This window comes from Heteronotia binoei, chromosome 6 (assembly GCF_032191835.1).
Source record: "Heteronotia binoei isolate CCM8104 ecotype False Entrance Well chromosome 6, APGP_CSIRO_Hbin_v1, whole genome shotgun sequence".
Taxonomy (NCBI): Eukaryota; Metazoa; Chordata; class Lepidosauria; order Squamata; family Gekkonidae; genus Heteronotia; species Heteronotia binoei.
The window spans coordinates 137,937,629-137,961,803 of record NC_083228.1 but is presented as its reverse complement, the minus strand read 5'-3'; the positions used below and the strand labels follow the sequence as shown (position 1 = coordinate 137,961,803).

Here is a 24,175-nt window from a genome sequence, read left to right as displayed (position 1 = left end):
ATAAGAGAAGCCACGTTGGATCAGGCCAGTGGCCCCTCCAGTCCAACACTCTGTGTCACATAAGAACATAAGAGAAGCCACGTTGGATCAGGCCAATGGCCCATCCAGTCCAACACTCTGTGTCACATAAGAACATAAGAGAAGCCACGTTGGATCAGGCCAATGGCCCCTCCAGTCCAACACTCTGTGTCACATAAGAACATAAGAGAAGCCACGTTGGATCAGGCCAATGGCCCCTCCAGTCCAACATTCTGTGTCACATAAGAACATAAGAGGAGCCATGTTGGATCAGGCCAGTGGCCCCTCCAGTCCAACACTCTGTGTCACATAAGAGAAGCCATGTTGGATCAGGCCAGTGACCCATACAGTCCAACGCTGTGTCACACGGTAGCCAGAACCCAGGGGCCATCAGGAAGTCCACCAGCAGAGCCAGAACTCCAGAAGCCCTCCCACTGTGCCCCCCCAGGCACCATGAACACAGAGCATCACTGCTCCAGCCATAAGAGAAACCAATGGCCCATCCAGTCCAACACAGTGGCCAAAAACCCCAAGTGCCATTAAGAGGTCCACCCGTGGGGCTAGAAGCCCTTCTAATGTGCCCCTGCCCAAGCACAAGAATACAGAGCATCACTGCCCCAGGCAGAGAGTTCCAACAATAAGCTGTAGCTAAGAGCCACCGATGGACCTCTGCTCCAGATGTTTATCCAATCCCTTGCTAAAGCTGTCTATGCTTGCAGCCGCCACCACCTCCTGTGGCAGGGAATTCCTTCTTTGGGGGCTGATAGAATTGGACCCCCTGGTCCAATCTTTTTGAAACTTGGAGGGTATTTTGGGGAGATGCTATGCTGGATGCTATGCTGACAATTTAGTACCTCCACCTCAAAAAATAGCCCCCCCCGATCAATTCTCCATTATACCCTATGGGAATCAGTCTCCATAGGGAATAATGGAGTGCCCAGCAGACATTTTCTCTCCCCCCACACACTTTCTGATGACCCTGAAGTGGGGGGAGGGCCTCCAAAGTGGGGGGTCCCCTGCCCCCACCTGGGGATTGGCAACCCTAAGCCTGCAACACCCAGGCGGCAGTGCGAACCTGTTTTTCTGCAGAAGCCTTGCAGCAATACTGGCAGAACGACTTCCAAAGCGTTGGCCGTGCTGTAGAGCCTGGAATTTTACACCCCTGAGTGGGAGATGGGACAGGAATGAAGCAAAGAATGCAAAGGACAATGACCTTGAGCAAGCTGTAAGCCACATCATTAGCATTTGGATTTTTATAATACAGTGAAGCAAAGAGTTGGTGATTCTTTTTTCCAGGCTGGTAAAAGCAGTCACTGCCCGCCCCAGTCTGTTCCTGGTTTGGGATCATGCGGATGTTCTTTATGCGATTCAGAAGAGCTGTGGCTAAGTGGTAGAGCAGGGGTAGCCAAACATTGCTGAACCCGAGCCACGTAGAATAAACACCAGATGTTTGAGAGCTGCAAGACATTAACATCAGAGGAAGGAAGGAAGGAAGGAAGGAAGGAAGGAAGGAAGGAAGGAAGGAAGGAAGGAAGGAAGGAAGGAAGGAAGGAAGGAAGGAAGGAAGGAAAATAGAAGGGGGAAGGGAGGGAGAGGTGGAAAGAAAACAACTTTAAATGCATTCTCCAAGCTACCAGCTGGCTTGGCTTGGCGAAGTGCTTTAAATAGCCTGAAGAAGGGAGCCCTTGATTCTCGAAAGCATATGCCTTGAAACTCTCCCTGGTCTTCAAGGTGCTCCTGGATTCGAGTCTAGATCTTCAGGAACATATGAAGCTGCCTTCTACTGAATCAGCCCCTCGGTCCATCAAAGTCAGTATTGTCTACTCAGACTGGCAGCAGCTCTCCAGGGTCTCAAGCTGAGGCTTTCCACGCCTATTTGCCTGGACCCTTTTTTGGAGATGCCAGGGATTGAACCTGGGACCTTCTGCTTCCCAAGCAGATGCTCTACCACTGAGCCACCGTCCCTCCCTTTGACTTGTTCTGCAGCCAAGCTACCCAAGCAGCTGTTCAGTGCTGTCCACGGGTGGCATGGGAGTTGACCGACGTTGCTCCCCGAGTCTGCAATTGGGGCTATGCTGCACCAGCAGTGCAGGTTAAAGTAGTTATGGTCGTAGGTCAAGATGGGTTGCCGTCTGTAGCAGTACAAGAAAGCAAAGAGTCCGGTAGCACCTTAAACGCTAGGAAAATTTGTGGCAGGAGTAGGAGCTTTTGAGAGACACTGCCGACTTCTTCAGCGACCCACGAAAGCCGCAAATTTTGTTCGTCTTTACGGTGCTAGTGGACTCATGCTCTTTTCTCTAGTTACGGTCACACCTTGCATGGTCTGGCAAAATGGCCTGGTTGCGTCCAAGCAGGGCTTTTTCTTTTTCTTTTTTGAGCAGGAATGCACAGGAATGCAGTTTTGGCTGGCTTGGCACCAGGGGGTGTGGCTCAGTGGTAGAGCATCTGCTTGGGAAGCAGAAGGTCCCAGGTTCAATCCCCGGCATCTCCAACTAAAAGGGTCCAGGCAAATAGGCGTGAAAAACCTCAGCTTGAGACCCTGGAGAGCCGCTGCCAGTCTGAGTAGACAAGACTGACTTTGATGGACCTTTGAGGGTCTGATTCAGTAGAAGGCAGCTTCATCTGTTCATATGTTCAATGAAGGAAAGAAGGGAGGGAGGGACGGTGGCTCAGTGGTAGAGCATCTGCTTGGGAAGCAGAAGGTCCCAGGTTCAATCCCCGGCATCTCCAACTAAATAGGCGTGAAAAGCCTCAGCTTGAGACCCTGGAGAGCTGCTGCCAGTCTGAGTAGACAAGACTGACTTTGATGGACCTTTGAGGGTCTGATTCAGTAGAAGGCAGCTTCATATGTTCATATGTTCAAGGAAGGAAAGAAGGAAGGGAGGGAGGGACGGTGGCTCAGTGGTAGAGCATCTGCTTGGGAAGCAGAAGGTCCCAGGTTCAGTCCCTGGCATCTCCAAAAAAGGGTCCAGGCAAATAGGTGTGAAAAACCTCCGCTTGAGACCCTGGAGAGCCGCTGCCAGTCTGAGAAGACAATACTGACTTCGATGGACCCAGGGTCTGATTCAGTAGAAGGCAGCTTCATATGTTCAATATGCCAAGGAGCGCCGGCTGGGTCTTCTCTACAAAAAAGCCCTGTGTGGGACAATGGTGAGGTCAGAGGGTGTGGCCCAATATGCAAATTTGTTCCTGCTGGGCTTTTTCGACAACAAAAAGCCCTGTGTCCGTGCATCTCAAAGCAACCCAGTTGGTTTTGTGCTTTCCCTCTGCGATAATTGCAGAGATGTTCCAAACACGGGAGTGAACACCCGCGCTGCTGACTAGACAGAGGAGATCCCAGAGTCTTCGGAGAGACTCCAGCAAAACTTAGACAGCGTCAGCTGCTGTGCACATTGATGAGGACCCAATTCCAGTATCCTCCACTTCAGTGATTTCAGAGATGGCTCAGCAAGACATGGATGCCCCATTGGTCACCCTGACAAATTTGAGACCCCTATGGAAAGAAGAAGACAGCATTGGATTTATATCCTGCCCTCCACTCCGAGTCTCAGAGCAGTTCCCAATCTCTATCTTCCCTCCCCCACAACAGACACCCTAAGAGGTGGGTGAGGCTGAGTGAGCTCTGACAGAAGCTGCCCTGTCAAGGACAACCCTTAGGAGAGTTATGGCTGACCCAAGGCCATTCCAGCAGCTGCGAGTGGAGGAGTGGGGAATCAGACCTCGTTCTCCCAGATAAGAGTCCGTGCACTTAACCACTACACCAAACCGGCTTAAAGCATCACACCCACATGCATGAGTCTTGCAGATTTCTCTCATCCGCCCTCCACCGCAGCCCCTGGCATTGCATCTGATGTTCCGTTTTTGCCTCCACTCTCAAGGACAAGAGATGGCCTAAAAAATCCCTGGTATGCACGAAGGAAGGCATCCCAGCTGTCGTGTCTGGAGCAAAGTCCCTTCTGCAAAATAGGAAGTGGGGGAGGGGGAGTGTGGGAACCGAACGCCTTTATATACGCCTCTGTCTCGGGTCAAACCATTTTGTGGGGGCATTTTTGTCTGCCGATGACAGGTCAGACCCCGTTCTCTCAGATAAGAGTCCGTGCACTTAACCACTACACCAAACTGGCTCTCAAAGCACTGAGATCTTCTTCGTGGTCTCTGTGCTTCACACTCATGGGATAGAGCGCCTGCGCCAATCCCCGAATCGGTACCTAAAAAGCCCGGGATTTTTCCGCGCTCGGCGCCAACGGGCATGCACAGGCGTCCCAATGGGCATGCCCACCAGCGCCAGAGCGAGGATCTCGCCGGTTCCTTTCTGACCGCTGCGCTGAGAGGATCTCCTTTCTTGTCCCCAGTCAGTAAAGTAATTTTGGATTGCTTTTGCCTATTGCATATAGCCCGTTTGTTGTTTTCTTAGTGTAGTTAGTTAGTTAGTAGTTAAGATAGTGTTGTTGTAAAAAGTTTGTTGGACTTGCCCTTCGGGGCTTAGTTTTTTCCCCTCAGAGACTATCCTGGGTGGGTTTTTTCCTGGGCGGCTATGGAAAGACGCTGGGTTTTTTTTTAAGAGGTGCCGCTCCTGTGGGAAGAAGACTGCCCCCCCCCCCCCCGGACGGCCATTCCCTCTGTCTTCTCTGTCTGGGTGAGGGACACCGTGTGGAATCTTGCACCCACTGTCTGAGTTTCTCTAAACAAACTCAGAAGAATCCAGCGGCGAGGTTTTCAGCAGCACTAGTCGAGTCAGCACTTCATCCTCAGAAGATGGCATCGGGCCCGTCGGTACCGATGGGAGAGGCCTGAATGCTCTGGCAGTGGAGTGGCACATGGAAAGCTTGAGAGCCCTCCTGAATCAGACAGTGGTCCATCTTGTACAGCGTCTCGTCTCAGTGGCCAACCAGTTCCTGTAAAGAACATAAGAGAAGCCATGTTTAATCAAGCCAATAGTTCATCCAGTCCAACACTCTGTGTCACGTAAGAACATAAGAGAAGCCCTGTTGGATCAGGCCAGTAGCCCATCCAGTCCAACACTCTGTGTCACATAAGAACATAAGAGAAGCCATGTTGGATCAGGCCAGTGGCCCCTCCAGTCCAACACTCTGTGTCACATAAGAGGAACCATGTTTGATCAGGCCAGTGGCCCCTCCAGTCCAACACTCTGTGTCACATAAGAGAAGCCCTGTTGGATCAGACCAGTAGCCCATCCAGGCCAACACTCTGTGTCACATAAGAACATAAGAAGAGCCATGTTGGATCAGGCCAGTAGCCCATCCAGTCCAACACTCTGTGTCACATAAGAACATAAGAGAAGCCATGTTGGATCAGGCCAGTGGCCCCTCCAGTCCAACACTCTGTGCCACATAAGAACATAAGAGGAGCCATGTTGGATCAGGCCAGTGCCCCATCCACTCCAACACTCTGTGTCGCATAAGAGGAGCCATGTTGGATCAGGCCAATGGCCCATCCAGTCCAACACTCTGTCACATAAGAACATAAGAGGAGCCATGTTGGATCAGGCCAATGGCCCTTCCAGTCCAACACTCTTTCACATAAGAACATGAGAGAAGCCATGTTGGATCAGGCCAATGGCCCATCCAGTCCAACACTCTGTGTCTCATAAGAACATAAGAGAAGCCATGTTGGATCAGGCCAGTAGCCCTTCCAGTCCAACACTCTGTATGACATAAGAACATAAGAGAAGCCATGTTGGATCAGGCCAGTGGCCCCTGCAGTCCAACACTCTGTGTCACATAAGAACATAAGAGAAGCCAAGTTGGGTCAGGCCAATGGCCCATCCAGTCCAGCACTCTGTGTCACACAGTGGCCAAAGTAACCAGGTGACATCAGGAGGTTCATCAGTAGGGCCAGGACACTAGAAGCCCTCCCGCTGTGCCCCCGAAGCACCAAGAATACAGTGCATCACTTGTCCCAGACAGAGACTACCATCTATGCTTTGTGACTAATAGCCGCTGATGAACCTCTGCTCCATATTTTCATCTAACCCCCTCTTGAAGCTGTCTATGCTTGTAGCCGCCACCACCTCCTGTGGCAGCCAATTCCACGTGTCAATCACCCTTTGGGTGAAGAAGGACTTCCTTTTATCCGTTCTAACCTGACTACTCAGCAATTTTATTGAGTGCCCACTTGCACCTGCTAGCATGGCCTTGGGTCAGCCATAGCTCTGGCAGAGGTTGTCCTTGAAAGGGCAGCTGCTGTGAGAGCCCTCTGAGCCCCACCCACCTCACAGGGTGTCTGTTGTGGGGAAGGAAGGTAATATGAGCTGCTCTGAAACTCTTCAGAGTGGATATCTTCTTCATCTTCTCGTATTGTGAGAAAGGGAGAAAAAGGACTTCTTTCTCTACCTTCTGTATCCCATGAATATCTTGCAAACCTCTTATCATGTCACCCCTCAGTCGACGTTTCTCCAAGCTAAAGAGCCCCAAGCTTTTTAACCTTTCTTCGTAGGGAAAATGTTCTCAATGGAAAAATTTCCCTTCGTAGGGAGAGTAGCCTTGAAGAAATTCCGTCCTTAGGAGCTTGGCGGATAGGACATCTTAGCAGTGGCCTGTAGACCAGGCGTGCCATTCCATCCCTTGTGACTCGCCATACGGAGAGTTGGGTCTTCCCTCGCCTCACATCACTGCAGCTGGTTATCGAGAAGGCACGTCCCATCGTTCTTCAGCACTCTTGTTTAGAGTTGCCAAAATCCAAGCGGCACTTGGAGATCTCCTGCTTTCTCCAGGGGAGCTGATCTCTGCCAGCTGGAGATCAGTTGTAAAAAGCAGGAAACCTCCAGGCCCCAACTGGAGGCTGGCAACCCTAATTTATTAAAGTGCCACAGACTCCACCCTCCAAAGCATTCATTTTCTGCAGGGGAACTGGTCTTTCTAATCTGGAGATGAGCTATAATTTTGAGTCCCCTGGTTCCACCTGGAGTCTGGCATCTTTGCATTACTACACACCCCACATTACTACTACAGGTGGGCAGCCGTGTTGGTCTGAAGCAGTAGAACAGGGGTGGCCAAACCGGCTTAACGTAAGAGCCACATAAAATAAAGGTCAGATGTCTGAGAGCCACAAGACATGAACATTAGATGTCTGAGAGCCACAAGACCTGACCATCAGATGTTTGAGAGCGGCAAGACAGGGAGGGAGGTGGAAAGAAAGCGACTTTAACTTTAAATGCATTCTCCAAGCTGCCAGCTAGCTCGGCGAAGCAATTTAAAGAGACAAATGCCTCCTCTAATCCAGCCAACAGGGCAGAGGTGGCTTCAAGAGCCGCAAAATATGTGTGAAAGAGCCACCTGTGGCTCCTGAGTCAAGTAGCAACTTTAAGACGGACACGGTTTTATTCAGAATGTAAACCTTCGTGTGCTCAAAGCACACTTTGCTGAGCAGACAGGTTAAAACGGATAAAAGGAAGTACTTCTTCACCCAAAGGGTGATTAACATGTGGAATTCACTGCCACAGGAGGTGGTGGCGGCCACAAGCATGGCCACCTTCAAGAGGGGGTTAGATAAAAATATGGAGCAGAGGTCCATCAGTGGCTATTAGCCACAGTGTGTATGTGTGTGTGTGTGTGTGTGTATACTTGTGGGATTTAGAATGCAAAGTGCTATTGGATTTTAGCTTTGTGCCACTTTGCAGCTATATGTGGCTCTGCTCACTGTACCTCATTCCTCGTCTGAAGAAGTGTGCTTTTAGCACACGAAAGTTTACGTTCTGAATAAAACTGCGTTGGTCTTAAGGGTACTCCTTGACTCCTGCTTTGCTCTACTATACTGATGGCTCAGTGTGTGGTCTCAGTGTGCATAGAATCATAAGCCAAGCGCGGTTTTTCTCCACCTCCCTCTTGCTCATGCCAAGAATAACAGGTAATAACGGCAATTATTTAGCCTCGCACGTCTCCCCCCCCCCCCGCATGTGACTCACTCCATCCTAACGAATTACCTAGGAGGGGGGGCCAATCCCGGGAAAAACTACACGACCCAGCATGCACCGCGGGGCCGGCCTCCTTCCACCCAAGAGACCGTTTCTCCCTTAGAACAGGGGTGGGCAACGGTAGCTCTTCAGATTTTTTTTTTTTGCCTACAACTCCCATCAGCCTCAGCCAGCACGGCCAATGGCTGGGGCTGATGGGAGTTGTAGGCAAAAAACAAACAAACTCCGGCGAGCGACCGTTGGCCACCCCTGCCTCAGAAGAACCCCCTGCGCCTCGCGCGCCAGACTTTCCCTCGAATCCAGCTCCGCCTCCGCGCTGCATTCTGGGACGGGCGGTCCCCTCTCCTCTCTCGCCCGCCGACTCCTCGGCACAGAGAGCCTCTCCCTCGCCCCCCGCCCGCGAGACGCGCATGCGTAGGAGAGAGCCGGGCGGCGACCGCGCAGGCGCGATGGCGGCGCTGCGGCAGTGATAGGGGAGGGGCGGCGGGGGGGAGGGGGAGCGGCCGCCATCTTGGGAGGCGGTTTCGGGGGCAGCCGGCGGCGGCTGGAGGCAGTGCCCGGGACAGGTGAGGGCCGAGGCGGGGAGGGCTGCTCGAGCGGCTGCCTTTGTTATCTTTGAATCTGGGGGGTGTCCATTTTTCATCTCCCCCCCCTCCAATTTTAAAATTTCTGAAGGAAAAGAGGGGGGCGGGTTGAGGAGGGGGCGCGGAAGCAGCAGGCCGGGGAGAGACTCGAGCTGGGGCCCGCGAGGGCGGAGTTCGAATCCCGGCGTTGCCGCGGACCAGGGTTGCCAACCTCCCGGCGGGTTAGAAAAAGAACAGCCGCGGGGGAACAAAAGACTCGAATGCCGAACGGCGCTGTGAAGCGAGGCTGGCCGAAGCTTGCTTAACGCAAGGGCCGCGTAGAATAAGATGTTGGAGAGCCGCGAGGCATGGGCGTCGCGTGCTTGAGAGCTTGCGAGGCAGGTTGGAAATCGAATAGAAGGGGGAGAGGGAGAGGAGGAAGGAAAGCAACTTTAACTTTCGAATGTATTCTCCCAAGTTGTCTGGAAGAAGTGATATAAAGAGACGGATGGATGCCCTTCACCGAGCTAACCAGCAGGGCAGTGGGGGCTTCGGGAGTCACACAACCTCCTTCCTTGGAAGTTTTATCAACAGAGCCTAGATGGCCATCTGACAGCAATGAAGGTCCTGTGAATTTAGGGGGAGGTGTTGTAAGTTTCCTGCATTGTGCAGGGGGTTGGTCTAGATGACCCTGGAAGTCCCTTCCAGCTCTATGATTCCAGACCCTTAGAGCGATTCCTCAGTGGAACAGGCTTCCTCGGGAGGTGGTGGGCTCTCCCACCTTGGAGGTTTATCAACAGAGGCTAGATGGCCATCTGACAGCAATGAAGGTCCTGTGAATTTAGGGGGAGGTGTTGTGAGTTTCCTGCATTGTGCAGGGGGTTGGACTAGATGACCCTGGAGGTCCCTTCCAACTCTATGATTCCAGACCCTTAGAGCAATTCCTCAGTGGAACAGGCTTCCTCGGGAGGTGGTGGGCTCTCCCACCTTGGAGGTTTATCTACAGAGGCTAGATGGCCATCTGACAGCAATGAAGGTCCTGTGAATTTAGGGGGAGGTGTTGTAAGTTTCCTGCATTGTGCAGGGGGTTGGTCTAGATGACCCTGGAAGTCCCTTCCAGCTCTATGATTCCAGACCCTTAGAGCGATTCCTCAGTGGAACAGGCTTCCTCGGGAGGTGGTGGGCTCTCCCACCTTGGAGGTTTATCAACAGAGGCTAGATGGCCATCTGACAGCAATGAAGGTCCTGTGAATTTAGGGGGAGGTGTTGTGAGTTTCCTGCATTGTGCAGGGGGTTGGACTAGATGACCCTGGAGGTCCCTTCCAACTCTATGATTCCAGACCCTTAGAGCAATTCCTCAGTGGAACAGGCTTCCTCGGGAGGTGGTGGGCTCTCCCACCTTGGAGGTTTATCTACAGAGGCTAGAGGGCCATCTGACAGCAATGAAGGTCCTGTGAATTTAGGGGGAGGTGTTGTGAGTTTCCTGCATTGTGCAGGGGGTTGGTCTAGATGACCCTGGAGGTCCCTTCCAACTCTATGATTCCAGACCCTTAGAGCAATTCCTCAGTGGAACAGGCTTCCTCGGGAGGTGGTGGGCTCTCCCACCTTGGAGGTTTATCTACAGAGGCTAGATGGCCATCTGACAGCAATGAAGGTCCTGTGAATTTAGGGGGAGGTGTTGTAAGTTTCCTGCATTGTGCAGGGGGTTGGACTAGATGACCCTGGAAGTCCCTTCCAGCTCTATGATTCCAGACCCTTAGAGCAATTCCTCAGTGGAACAGGCTTCCTCGGGAGGTGGTGGGCTCTCCCACCTTGGAGGTTTATCTACAGAGGCTAGAGGGCCATCTGACAGCAATGAAGGTCCTGTGAATTTAGGGGGAGGTGTTTGTGAGTTTCCTGCATTGTGCAGGGGGTTGGTCTAGATTACCCTGGAAGTCCCTTCCAGCTCTATGATTCCAGTGATTCCTCAGTGGAACAGGCTTCCTCGGGAGGTGGTAGGCTCTCCTACCTTGGAGGTTTATCAACAGAGGCTAGATGGCCATCTGATAGCAATGAAGGTCCTGTGAATTTAGGGGGAGGTGTTGTGAGTTTCCTGCATTGTGCAGGGGGTTGGTCTAGATTACCCTGGAAGTCCCTTCCAGCTCTATGATTCCAGACCTTAAGAGCGATTCCTCAGTGGAACAGGCTTCCTCGGGAGGTGGTAGGCTCTCCTACCTTGGAGGTTTATCAACAGAGGCTAGATGGCCATCTGACAACAATGAAGGTCCTGTGAATTTAGGGGGAGGGGTTTGTGAGTTTCCTGCATTGTGCAGGGGGTTGGACTAGATGACCTTGGAGGTCCCTTCCAACTCTATGATTCTATGTGTGTGAAAGAGCCACATGTGGCTTCCGAGCCACAGTTTGGCTACCCTTGCTGTAAAGTATTTGACATCTGTAATTAAGAGCAATAGGTAAAGTAACAAAGCCCATCCTAACAAGCAAAATTCTAACAAGTAATACAATAAGCGCTGTGACACAGTGCAGTAATCGGTACAAATGCAGGGTGCTCTTAACAAATAAATATCAAGCCGGTCCAAAAGTGTGGCTCAACCAACAGTATTCTTCTCTGGCCACTTCAGACGCTGCTATAGGTTTTTGTAAGGCTTAATGTGCTCTAGCGTGTGCAGGTGATTAAGGCCAGGATTGGAAAATACATGGATGATTTTGGAATGCACATGTTTTTCTTTGCCTGTTTTTCAAGCTATGGAAAAAGTTTAAGCACTTTCCACAATAGATAAATGGCAAATGTGTCCATATAAACACAATGTTTTACATTGTTAGGTGGTGATTTCTAGCTTCATTTATGGTCTGCTTTTTTCACTGGGACTCAAGATGAATTGCAACTATAAGAACCGTTTTGCCAGTTAGCAAGCGAATCATGAAGTATGGTGTTAAAAATTAGAAATGAATAGCTAAGATTTCCGGTGAAACAGAATAATAGAGTATGGCTGGGACTGAAGAATTGCAAAAATAGCGCAAGCAAAAAAGGTAACGAAAGAATATGCTCAGTGCAAGTAACAAAGCTAGCCATCTGGAGTCTGTAGATTGGTTGTGTCTGCACTGTGGATTCTCATCTCTCTAACAAAGGTAGCTGAAATCTTAAAGGTAATGCCTATGTTGCCTTTTCTCTGGCTTCTGCTGCTCTTCAAGATGAAGCCAGCTACTAGTACTATTCCATTATGTCATAAATCTCAATGGTGCCTCAAAGAGAGACCGGCATGTAGTTTTGTAGATAAGAACTCACTTCAAATGCTGTGTGCTGGCAACCGCTACGTCACAAAAAAATTATTCTGAAATAAAACGTCAGCCTTTTGAGGCGTCGCTGAGTCTTCCTCCTTATTGTTGCTGTCAAAGAGAATCTCTGGCCTTGGATACTGTGTTGCTGCTCCAGAAATGCCAGTAGAGAATATGTGTTGTTTGCGATAACATAAACACACGAAATTGCCTTATGCTGAATCAGATCCTTGGTTTGTCGAACTCAAACGGGCGGTGGTTCTCCAGGGTCTTAGGCAGAGACCTTTCACACCACCTGCTGCCAGATCTTTTAACAGGACGTGCTGGGGATTGAACCGGAGACCTTCTGCGTGCCAAGTAGATACTGTGGTACCACTGAGCCATAACCTCCTGCTCCTGTCTGACCGGCTTGAGGCTTTGAAGAAGAAGAATTGCAGATTTATACCCTGTCCTTCTCTCTGAATCAGAGACTCAGAGTGGCTTACAATCTCCTCTATCTTCTCCCCCCTCAACAGACACCCTGTGAGGTGGGGGCAGATTTATACCCCACCCTTCTCCCTGAATCAGAGACTCAGAGCGGCTCACAATCTCCTCTATCTTCTCCCCCCTCAACAGACACCCTGTGAGGTGGGGGCAGATTTATACCCCGCCCTTCTCCCTGAATCAGAGACTCAGAGCGGCTCACAATCTCCTCTATCTTCTACCCCCACCACAGACACCCTGTGAGGTGGAGGCAGATTTATACCCCGCCCTTCTCCCTGAATCAGAGACTCAGAGCGGCTCACCATCTCCTCTATCTTCTCCCCCCATAACAGACAACCTGTGAGGTGCGGGCAGATTTATACCCCGCCCTTCTCCCTGAATCAGAGACGCAGAGCGGCTCACAATCTCCTATGTCTTCTCCCCCCACAACAGACACCCTGTGAGGTGGGGGCAGATTTATACCCCACCCTTCTCCCTGAATCAGAGACTCAGAGCGGCTCACAATCTCCTCTATCTTCTCCCCCCACATCAGACACCCTGTGAGGTGGGGGCAGATTTATACCCCGCCCTTCTCCCTGAATCAGAGACTCAGAGCGGCTGACAATCTCCTCTATCTTCTCCCCCCACAACAGACACCCTGTGAGGGGGGGGGCAGATTTATACCCCGCCCTTCTCCCTGAATCAGAGACTCAGAGCGGCTCACAATCTCCTCTATCTTCTCCCCCCACAACAGACACCCTGTGAGGTGGGGGCAGATTTATACCCCGCCCTTCTCCCTGAATCAGAGACTCAGAGCGGCTCACAATCTCCTCTATCTTCTCCCCCCTCAACAGACACCCTGTGAGGTGGAGGCAGATTTATACCCTGCCCTTCTCCCTGAATCAGAGACTCGGAGCGGCTCACAATCTCCTCTATCTTCTCCCCCCACAACAGACACCCTGTGAGGTGGGGGCAGATTTATACCCTGCCCTTCTCCCTGAATCAGAGACTCAGAGCGGCTCACAATCTCCTATGTCTTCTCCCCCCACAACAGACACCCTGTGAGGTGGGGGCAGATTTATACCCCGCCCTTCTCCCTGAATCAGAGACTCAGAGCGGCTCACAATCTCCTCTATCTTCTCCCCCCACAACAGACACCCTGTGAGGTAGGGGCAGATTTATACCTTGCCCTTCTCCCTGAATCAGAGACTCAGAGCGGCTCACAATCTTCTATATCTTCCTCCCCCCACAACAGACACCCTGTGAGGTAGGGGCAGATTTCTACCTTGCCCTTCTCCCTGAATCAGAGACTCAGAGCGGCTCACAATCTCCTATGTCTTCTCCCCCCACAACAGACACCCTGTGAGGTGGGGGCAGATTTATACCCCACCCTTCTCCCTGAATCAGAGACTCAGAGCGGCTCACAATCTCCTATATCTTCTCCCCCCACAACAGACACCCTGTGAGGTAGGGGCAGATTTCTACCTTGCCCTTCTCCCTGAATCAGAGACTCAGAGCGGCTCACAATCTCCTATGTCTTCTCCCCCCACAACAGACACCCTGTGAGGTGGGGGCAGATTTATACCCCGCCCTTCTCCCTGAATCAGAGACTCAGAGCGGCTCACAATCTCCTCTATCTTCTCCCCCCACAACAGACACCCTGTGAGGTGGAGGCAGATTTATACCCTGCCCTTCTCCCTGAATCAGAGACTCAGAGCGGCTCACAATCTCCTCTATCTTCTCCCCCCACAACAGACACCCTGTGAGGTGGGGGCAGATTTATACCCCACCCTTCTCCCTGAATCAGAGACTCAGAGCAGCTCATAATCTCCTATATCTTCTCCCCCCACAACAGACACCCTGTGAAGTGGGTGGGGCTCAGAGGGCTCTTACAGCAGCTGCCCTTTCAAGGACAACATCCTCCAGAGCTATGGCTAACCCAAGGCCATTCCAGCAGGTACAAGTGGAGGAGTGGGGAATCAAACCCGGTTCTTCCAGATAAGAGTCCACACACTTAACCACTACACCAAACTGGCTCTCACATATTGGATTTAAAAGCATGATATTTGCATTTAATTCCCAGCCTAGTCAGGGGAGCTCGAATATTTGCAGTTTTTCTGTCAGCTGATCAGGCTGAGACTGAGACCTTGCGGTGTTGTATAAGTCCAGAAATTGTTGTTTGCTTTGAAGCTGTTTGATACATTCTTGTAACTAGGTGATTTTGATCTCTGTAGCCTGGTTGCATTCTCCCCCTCCCTTGTGTTCCCATGTCTGACACATCTGATTTGTGACAGTTTTGAAGGTGGGATTGTGTTGTTTGGACTGGGTGCAGCAGCAAAAAAGAAAAGAAAAGAGTTTCGTTTAAAGGTATTAGCAAGGTGCCAGAGATAACGGGTTTCAGCCAGAGTTCACATGCTGTTTCCCTTAAAGCAATTTGGCTTGGAGTGGGTGGAAATACGGCTTACTGCCTTGTCATGTGTCTGTAACAGGCCTTGAGTAGCTTAGTGCCAAAGGAAACTGTAGTCATTCCTCAGCAGGCCCTGTGTGTTTGGGATTGCAGCCATGGTTGTTTTGTGTTTGCACTGTAACTGAGGTGGCGTGTAGTCAAATTTGGCCTCTGAATGGCTTGGGCAGGCTGCTGGTCACGTATTTAGGAAAGCAGTCCTTTTCTGCTGCCGTGCAGGGTAGCTGGGCTCAGTTGCAGGTTTTATAACCTTTTATAGGAGATTAGAACATAAGAGAAGCCATGTTGGATCAGGCCAATGGCCTCTCCAGTCCAACATTCTGTGTCACACAGTGGCCAAAAGGTTATATATACACACACATATATACTCACTGTGGCTAATAGCCACTGATGGACCTCTGCTCCATATTTTGATCTAACCCCCTCTTGAAGCTGCCTATGCTTGTAGCCGCCACCACCTCCTGTGGCAGTGAATTCCACATGTTAATCACCCTTTGGGTGAAGAAGGACTTCCTTCTATCCGTTTTAACCCGACTGCTCAGCAATTTCATTGAATGCCCACGAGTTGTTGTATTGTGAGAAAGGGAGAAAAGGACTTCTTTCTCTACTTTCTCCATTCCATGCATAAGCTTGTAAATCTCTCTCATGTCACCCGGCAGTCGACGTTTCTCCAAGCTAAAGAGCCCCAAGTGTTTTAACCTTTCTTCTGAATTAGAACCTTTTATAAGAGATTGCACATCGCAGGACTTCTGCAGCCTGTGTATATCTTCAGAAAGTGCCCATAATCGTGTTTGTCTTACTAGATAGATTACCTTAAGTCTGATTGTCCTGATTTTTTTTTTTCAGGCTGGAAAGAGGCTCTATTTAAGCATCCTTTCTGCTGACATGGTGAAGGCTGTTACTGTGGTATATTAGTCAGCTATGCTCCCCGCCTGTCGCCACAACTATAGCCACGCATGGGTATTAGGGCTGAACATTTCTGGTTGAAGCCTGCAGTTGCAGCTTTAGCAAAAAGAAGATATTGGATTTATATCCTGCCCTCCACTCCGAAGAGTCTCAGAGCGGCTCACAATCTCCTTTACCTTCCTCCCCCACAACAGACACCCTGTGAGGTGGGTGGGGCTGGAGAGGGCTCTCACAGCAGCTGCCCTTTCAAGGACAACCTCTGCCAGAGCTATGGCTGACCCAAGGCCATTCCAGCAGGTGCAAGTGGAGGAGTGGGGGAATCAAACCTGGTTCTCCCAGATAAGAGTCCGCACACTTAACCACGACACCAAACTGGCTCTGTAAATCAGTGAAATAGCTGCCCTTTCGTAGATTGGATGTGTCCAAGTATACTGTGAGAATAGTCTTCTCTCTCGCTTTAAACTCTTACTATCTTTCTAAGTGTAGGTTGTAGAACGGGAGCATCGTACGTAGGCTTCATAGACGGGGCCTGTGTTCAGTGGGGTGGCGCTGCAGAGCCTGTGTGCTTCAGTTCCTACTTGTCATCACAACAGCTGTAATACTTGACTATTTAATTGTGACTTGCTGCGGGTTATCAAACAAGCCACTAAATGTTTTTTTTTTCTTCAAATTATAATACGTGTTTACTCCTTGGGAGAATAGCTATGGTGAACCTAGGCAATATAATCAAAAGTGGAGACATCACCCTGCCAACAAAAGTCCCTGCAGTCAAAGCGATGGTATTCCCAGTAGTAATGTATGGCTGTGAGAGCTGGACCATAAGGAAGGCCTGTCAGCGGTTCATGTGCAGAGTGCTAAACAGAGAACTGCCACCAGGTCGACGCTAGGAAGAAAACTGAGCCTCACACCAGCACCTAGTACAGGGGTCCTCAAACTACGGCCCGCTGAGGACGTTTATGCGGCCTGCAGGGTTATGGCAAAATCAGACCGGAAGTGACGTTCAACCTAAACTCGCGTTAGCAACGCACACTTCCGGCACTGGGCTGAGGCTGCGGAGACAGAGTGTGAGGTGATACCGAGGTGAGGTGAGTTCCCAGGCCGGGGTGTGTGGTGTGGGGAAGGGAGAGAGATGCAGAAGACGGAGAACTGACGGCCTGCGGCCTTGTACAGTAACGGCAGACCGGCCCTCCAACAGTCTGAGGGACAGTGAACTGGCCCCCCTATTTAAAAAGTTGGAGGACCCCGGACCTAGTATAAAAGTAGTGTATTTACAGATATATACAAAACAACTGGTGCGGTGAATAACATACATTAAACTGAGTGACAAAGTGCTACGCCAGGAACCAACTCTCAACAGAGAGAAATACTGTCTGGCACTGTAGTCCGTATATACACAGCTCAGCCAATCACGGCAGTCCACACAATTGCTGACTCCAGCAGGTGCTTTCCCCTGGATACAGTCCAGCCTGAACCGGCTCTCCTCCAAGGTTGATCTGACCTGACCTGTGAGATGCTGTCTCTGAAGATCCACCTGCTGCTCCGTGCTGCATCCATGCTGGTGACGGAGGACTTATACACCAACAAGGCCAAGTGCAGAAGAATAGATGCTTTCAAGCTGTGGTGCTGGAGAAGAATCTTGAGAGTCCCTTGGACTGCAAGAAGATCAAATCAGTCAGTCCTAAGGGAAATCAACTCTGACTGTTCCTTGGAAGATCAGTTGCTGAAGCTCAAATACTTTGGCCACCAAATGAGAAAGGAGCACTCCCTGGAGAAGACCCTGATGCTGGGAAAGGCAGAAGGCAAAAGAAGAAGGGGCAAAAGATGAGATGGCTGGACAGCATTACTGACGTAACTAACACAAATTTGAGCCAACTTTGGAGGATGGTGAAAGACAGGAGGGCCTGACGTGACTTGACTGCGACTGAACAACAAAAATGCATGTTTGGCGAGTTGTTAAATTACAAGGCTGTGGTACCTCTTGTATGTCTGCGGTGCATGTTTTTGCAGCAGTTTTCTATTTCTTACTGCAGAATCTAATATGTTTCTAAAGCTCATGGAGAAACCTGAAGATTTCTGCTATGCCATTGTGATATGTTTAGAATGAATATCAGTAACTATGCTGTCTGGCGCTGTCGTTAAAAGACTTAACAAAGAATCATTCTAAGATCTCTTGCAGAATTTGCTCTCCAATGTAGCTGTTGCTCAAGCAATGCAGCGGAGAATAGTAAGAACAGAAGATCTCTGGAGCTTAGTATCAGACATGATCGTAAGTCCATAATATGAGCAGTCTTCTACTGTTGTAGTTTCTAGAACAGGGGTCCTCAAACTTTTTAAATAGGGGGCCAGTTCACTGTCCCTCAGACTGTTGGAGGGCCGGACTGCCGTTACTGTACAAGGCCGCGGGCCGTCAGTTCTCCGTCTTCTGCATCTCTCTCCCTTCCCCACACCACACACCCCGGCCTGGGAACTCACCTCACCTCGGTATCACCTCACACTCTGTCTCCGCCGCCTCAGCCCACTGCCGGAAGTGTGTGTTGCTAACGCGAGTTTAGGTCGAACGTCACTTCCGGTCTGATTTTGCCATAACCCGGCGGGCCGCATAAACATCCTCAGCGGGCTGCATCTGGCCCACGGGCCGTAGTTTGAGGACCCCTGTTCTAGAACGTCCACAGCTGGTCTAATAGCTGATTCCTTGAAGAGCAGGGCACAGAGCCAATAGCGGAACTTGCATGGTCTTCATATCTCTTTTAAAGAAGCCTTATACAAGGAAGGCTTGCATAAACAGCTTGTTTAGGAATCTGTCTTTGTGTTCAGGAGGACCAGTTTGATGTGGGAAGGAAATATGCAGAATTGGGTAGGAAGGATGTGGGAAGAAAATATGCAGAATTGGGTGGATTGCATAGTAACTCCTGAACTCGGTTCTGCAGACAATGTACTTACTGGTTCCTGTGAGCCCAAAACACATATCCCTAGAAGAGGCTGCCTGCTGCATGGCTCCATGAGTCACAGCTCTCGGTATCAAAACAGGAAGCGTTCTTAGAATAATGACTTGTGCAGAAATGCATGGGTTTAACTTCTGGCATAGCGGGTAATTCCTCAGAGCCAGTTTGGTGTAGTGGTTAAGTGTGCGGACTCTTATCTGGGAGAACCGGGTTTGATTCCCCACTCCTCCACTTGCACCTGCTGGAATGGCCTTGGGTTAGCCATAGCTCTGGCAGAGGTTGTCCTTGAAAGGGCAGCTGCTGGGAGAGCCCTCTCAGCCCCACCCACCTCACAGGGTGTCTGTTGTGGGGGAGGGAGGTAAAGGAGATTGTGAGCCGCTCTGAGACTCTTCGGAGTGGAGGGCGGGATATAAATCCAATATCTTCATCTACCTCACAGGGTGTCTGTTGTGGGGGAGGGAGGTAAAGGAGATTGTGAGCCGCTCTGAGACTCTTCGGACTGGAGGGCGGGATATAAATCCAGTATCTTCATCTACTTCACAGGGTGTCTGTTGTGGGGGAGGAAGGGAAAGGAGATTGTGAGCCGCTCTGAGACTCTTGGGAGTGGAGGGCGGGATATAAATCCAATATCTTCTTCTTCATTAACATTTGAGAATGATCTCCCATTGCAATTCAACAAAGAAACGTTCCTCACCTGTTGGAGGTTTCGGAAGCATTGCTGCAGTTAAACTGGAAACAGCAACCACAACAGTCTCCAAATCTCCTCTCCCCAAACGATGAGGAACTTGCTAGTTTCAGGAGGCCTGGGACTTCTTATACTGCCGGATCTTCCGAAGTGGATTATTGTGACAGTGAACATGTCTAAATAATAGCAACTGTCTTGCTTCCTATGGGTCCAGTAGACAGTTTCCTGGATTGAAGCAAAGTGTGAGTTCTGAACACAGACGCTGTTCCTGCACGTATGCTGAGGCACAGTGTTCCTGTGTGCCAAATTGTCGGCAGTTGGCACTGTCTTTGCGTGTTGAAGCTCGGCTTATGTAGTTCTTGCCAAGGCAACTGGGTTCTCCAGCACGGTGTTACGCGTATATGGATCACTCCTGTAACTTTGAACGGGTGGTGAAATGACCTCTTCTTCAGTAAGGGGGCCTGGCTGTCCTGGGAAGATGAAATCCCCCAGTCAATATCTGGATTGGGCTTTCGACGGCTTCCGCTAGAAAAGGAATCCTGAAGCAGAACTGATGCTTATAGTTACGTTTGGAGTTGGTAGCAGTGGGACATCGTATGGGGTGTTAGAACAGAGCGAGTGTCCAGTGGCATGTTAAAGACTAAGAACTCAAAAAAGGTCATACCTTGCCACAAGTTTAGTTAGCCTTTAAGAGGCTGCTGGAGTCTTGGTGTTTTTTGCTGCTGCAAACAAATGATTATCCTTCTTGATCCATCATACGGGGTAGTGTTTTTTTCTTGAATCCTTGATAAGCCATTTTTTGACCTTTTTTCCCCTTGCTTTCCCCGCATGCCACATACTAAGCTGTCCTAAATTCTAAAAGTTTCATCCTTAACCTCTGATCTGTGAAATGCTTGAACGATAGATCTTGCTCAGATGTGTCAGCCCTGGGAGCCTTTTTCTGCGTCAGTGCACTAGGGGAACAGTGTGACAAAGTGGTTGAAGAGTGTCTGACTGGTTATTTAGATTCTAGATAATCTAGAACAAGAGCGGTCAAACTTGCTGAATCTAAGAGCCACATAGAATAAACAGACATTTGAGAGCCACAAGACATGAATATCAGGTGTTTGAGAGCCACAAGACAGGAAAGAAAGCATCTTAAACCTATTCCAGTATAAACGTAGAGTGCCAAACAGCATCCAACGATATCACCGTATGTAGCGCTAAATAATAACTAGTAACGTCGATGCCATCTTAGATTTTAGGGATTGTAACTGTATGCAATTACTTTATTGTGATTCTCTTTTTGTTTCTTTGTTGTTTTAATTGTTGTTAGCTGCCCTGAGCCCACTAGGGGAGGGTGGGATATAAATATAATAAGGTAAATAGATGAGGGAGGAAGAGGTGGAAAGAAAGCAAGTTTAACTTTAATCGCATTTTCCAAGCTGCCAGCTGGCTTGGCTGGGAGAAGTGATTTCAAGAGAGAAATGCCTTCTCCATGCCTGCTGACAGGGCAGTGGGGGCTTCGAGAGCCACGGAATATGTGTGAAAGAGCCACAGTTTGACTCTTGCTCGTTTCTACAAATGCAGCCTGCAACTTACCATTATATCTGAACCAAGGAACAGTTAGTTGTTTGCACTTGTCCTCCAAGTCAGGATTATGAGTTTGAACTTCTTCAGGGATGGCTCGCAGATCGGTTACTTTGTATGCTTGGATTATTTGTATCTTTGTAGTTTCAGGACATTAGCTGTGTCGGTCTGCTGTAGAAGAACTAGATTCGAATCCCCTAGCACCTTAAGAGTTCAGCCTGATTTTTCAGGACATAAGCTTTCAAAAGTCAAAGTCCCCTCCCAGCAAACTGCAACAATTAAAATTGCAACGTGATATTGAAGCTACAATGGTTGCATTCTCTTGTTAATCGTTGGGCAGCAATAAATGTGGGCATTGTTGGGCCAAAGAAGTTGAAAAGCACAATCCTGAAGAGAATAGAAGCAGAGAGTGCCATATTTGTAGCAGTGGCTGGAAAGTCCCTGTCCTGCACTTCATTTCTGTTAATACAGGCTCAGGGTATCCAATCTGCTAATCATTTCAGTTCCAGTGACTTCTTTTTGGGCTGTATTCTTTATGTAGCACCTTTGATCTCTAAACCCTTAGCAGTTTGGCACCGCAGTGCCCAGGAAGACTAGCTCCACTCCTAAATCATATCCAAATCTGCAGATTAGCAGTAAGGGACCTGGCTGGAACAAGATCAGCTGGTGAAACAGCTTAAGCTGATAAAAAGCATTTCTGGCTTTCTCAGCAAACGGTTTATTCAGGTACCTGTTAGGGGTCCAGAAGCCCCTCCAGGCTGTGAACCTAATTCAAGAGAACATTAGGCTGGTCTGCACAGGTCATTTCCGGAATGTTCTAGGGGAATCTGAAAAGTTCAGTGGTGACTTAATAGAAGCCCTGGTGTTGCCCTGAATCCAGCTTTGCGGCCCATCAGGCAACGTTCTCCACTTTTCTCTTGTCTCCCTGTAGAAGAACCACAGCCATTTTCATTACGGGAAGTTAAGAAATCCAAAGAAAGTTAACAGCGTGACCACTGTCAGCAGGTAGGAAAGGCCATAGAGCTCATCTATGATGGTCCTGCAAAGGAGGGTTTTTTCTCTGCTGGCCACTGCACAAACTGAATCTCATCTGGCACAGTTAATAGTGTGACCTGATGAGCCAAAAGGAATTTGGTTTAATTTGGGGGCTCTTGCTTATTTGATTTAACCCTCTGATTTAAGTTCCTGTTTAAGTGTAAATCATGCATTATTGGCATTGTAAGCAGTCAAGAACCGGTCAGGGTCAGCTTGGGAGGGTGACTGCTAAGAATTTTTCCCTGTCACCTTCCCTCAGTACCTCAGGCCACCCACACAGAAATCCTGTCAGAAGTATAAAAAATAGCCACCAGACATTTTTAAATTTCAAAACCCGCAAAAGGCAAGAGAGAGGGATAAAATAATATTAATTGGTATTAAAAACAAATCAGTTGGCAGGCAGGTGGTTGGCAAAATAATCACTGAACACTAGAGCAGGGGTGTCAAACATGCGGCCTGGGGGCTGTATCAGGCCCCCGAGCAGCTGTCTGTCACTTAAGAACATAAGAACATAAGAGAAGCCATGTTGGATCAGGCCAGTGGCCCATCCAGTCCAACACTCTGTGTCACACAGTGGCCACTTGCTTCCTTCTCCCTCACTCTTAGTTCCTTCTGCATCTCAGCTTGCTTTGCAAGGCTTGCTCGAGAGCTACAGAGCAAAACCTCTATTTTCTCCATTGGCTGATGCTCCTCCCTTGGGGAGGCAGGGGGGAAGGCAGAGCTTGTTTTTCCAGGCTCTCGGTCACACAGCAGAGCTACCGAATCTAGCCTGTCTTCCTTCCCCCTCCTGGTCCCCTGGGGAAGGAAAGAAGGGAAGAGCCAGAGCTTCCTATGCCCAGGTCCCTGGATCCCATGGGAGAGATACAAAGAAAGCATCTTTACTATCGACAAGTGCGAAGGGTTTAAGGTTTTCTTTAAAAATATTTAATTGTGTTTGTGTCCTTTCTAAAGTTTATCTGTGCTACCTAATCTTAAATAGGTACACACGTGGCCCGGCCCGACATGGCCCAGCCCAGCAAGGTCTCATTTATATCAGATCCGGCTCTCATAACAAATGAGTTTGATACCCCTGCACTAGAGGTTTGTCAGGCTGAGATATTGATATAATTATAAACAGGCAGGCTTTAAAACTATACAAAAACTTTGGGCAGGCAGTGCCTTCTTGGCAGTAGGAACACTTTGCAGAGTTGATGGTCTAGCCCTGTTCTCAGGCTTCACAAATCATAAAAATAATCAACTGACATTCACTGTTTTCCACACACGGAGGACTCCTGACTTGTGCCAGATAACTTTTCTCTCACAGACATACACACTAGCATTCAGGATTCACACCTCTGAGAGATAATAACCAGCCCCTCACTCCTGTGTGACCCACCCAGCTAGATTCCTAGTCTGAATCTTGGGATTCCCTTCTAGCTACCAGAATCCAGTCATCATTTCAAAGTGTTTGCGTGTTCTCAGTTTAAACTAGGAGTCTGCCCTGTTGTGCTGACAGAACCCCACAGAGAGTTTTGCCTCACTGAAGGTGCCTGGCTTAGATCCCGTTCTGACCAGACCAGAAACTCTCTCACTGACACTAGATTTTATTTACTTCTGTCTCTCAAGGAACTCAGCCCCACTGGCTGTTCTCAGCTTGTCCAGTTGCTTCACACAACAGCTTTTCAGCTTCAGTACCCAGACTCTAGTCCAGGGGTGTCAAACATGCAGTTCGGGGGCTGAATCAGGCCCCTGGAGGGCTCCTATCAGCCCCCCGGGCAACTGGCTGTCTTCTGCTTCCTTCTCCCTCCTTGCTTCTTTCTGCATAACAGCTTGCTTTGCAAGGCTTGCTCAATTGCTCAGGAGCTACAAAGCAAAACCTCTATTTTCTCCATTGGCTGAGGCTCCTCCCTCCCAGTCCTCTGAGGAAGGGAGAAAAGAGCCACAGCTTCCTTTGCCCAGTTCCCTGGATCCCATGGGAGAAATACAAAGAAAGCATCCCTAAGACCATTGAGTGCTAACGTTTTAAGCATGTTTTTTCAAAAAATATATTTGTGTTTGTCTGTGTCATCTCTGCTACCTAATCTTAAATAAGTAAACACATGGCTACATGGCTCGGCCCAACCCGATATGGCCCAGCCCCTCAAGGTCTCATTTATATCAGATCTGGCCCTCATAGCAAATGAGTTCGACACCCCTGCTCTAGTCCACTGTTCAGAACTCCCTGCTCTACACCCAGTTTGACACCCCTGCTCTAGTCCACTGTTCAGCCTTGCAGTGACTGGCTGGGATGCAGCCATGGTAACTGAAATGTAACTGAAATGTAGTGAACTGAAGAGGCTTGCAGAA

The 24,175-nt window shown here is 49.5% G+C and overlaps 1 protein-coding gene and 1 non-coding gene across 2 annotated transcripts in view; both read left to right on the top strand.

The window, feature by feature from the left end:
* Nucleotides 1-21,013, top strand: part of LOC132574464 (cytochrome P450 2J2-like) — a 585,507-nt gene extending 564,494 nt beyond the window's left edge. The window contains exon 9 of the mRNA XM_060242819.1: nt 20,999-21,013. Coding sequence (XP_060098802.1) covers nt 20,999-21,001 — 3 coding nt within the window. The 3' untranslated portion in view covers nt 21,002-21,013. The remainder of the gene's footprint in view (nt 1-20,998) is intronic.
* Nucleotides 2,438-2,509, top strand: TRNAP-GGG (transfer RNA proline (anticodon GGG)). Its single transcript has one exon. It is a non-coding gene; the product is annotated as a tRNA-Pro (tRNA).
* Nucleotides 21,014-24,175: the final 3,162 nt, after the last annotated feature.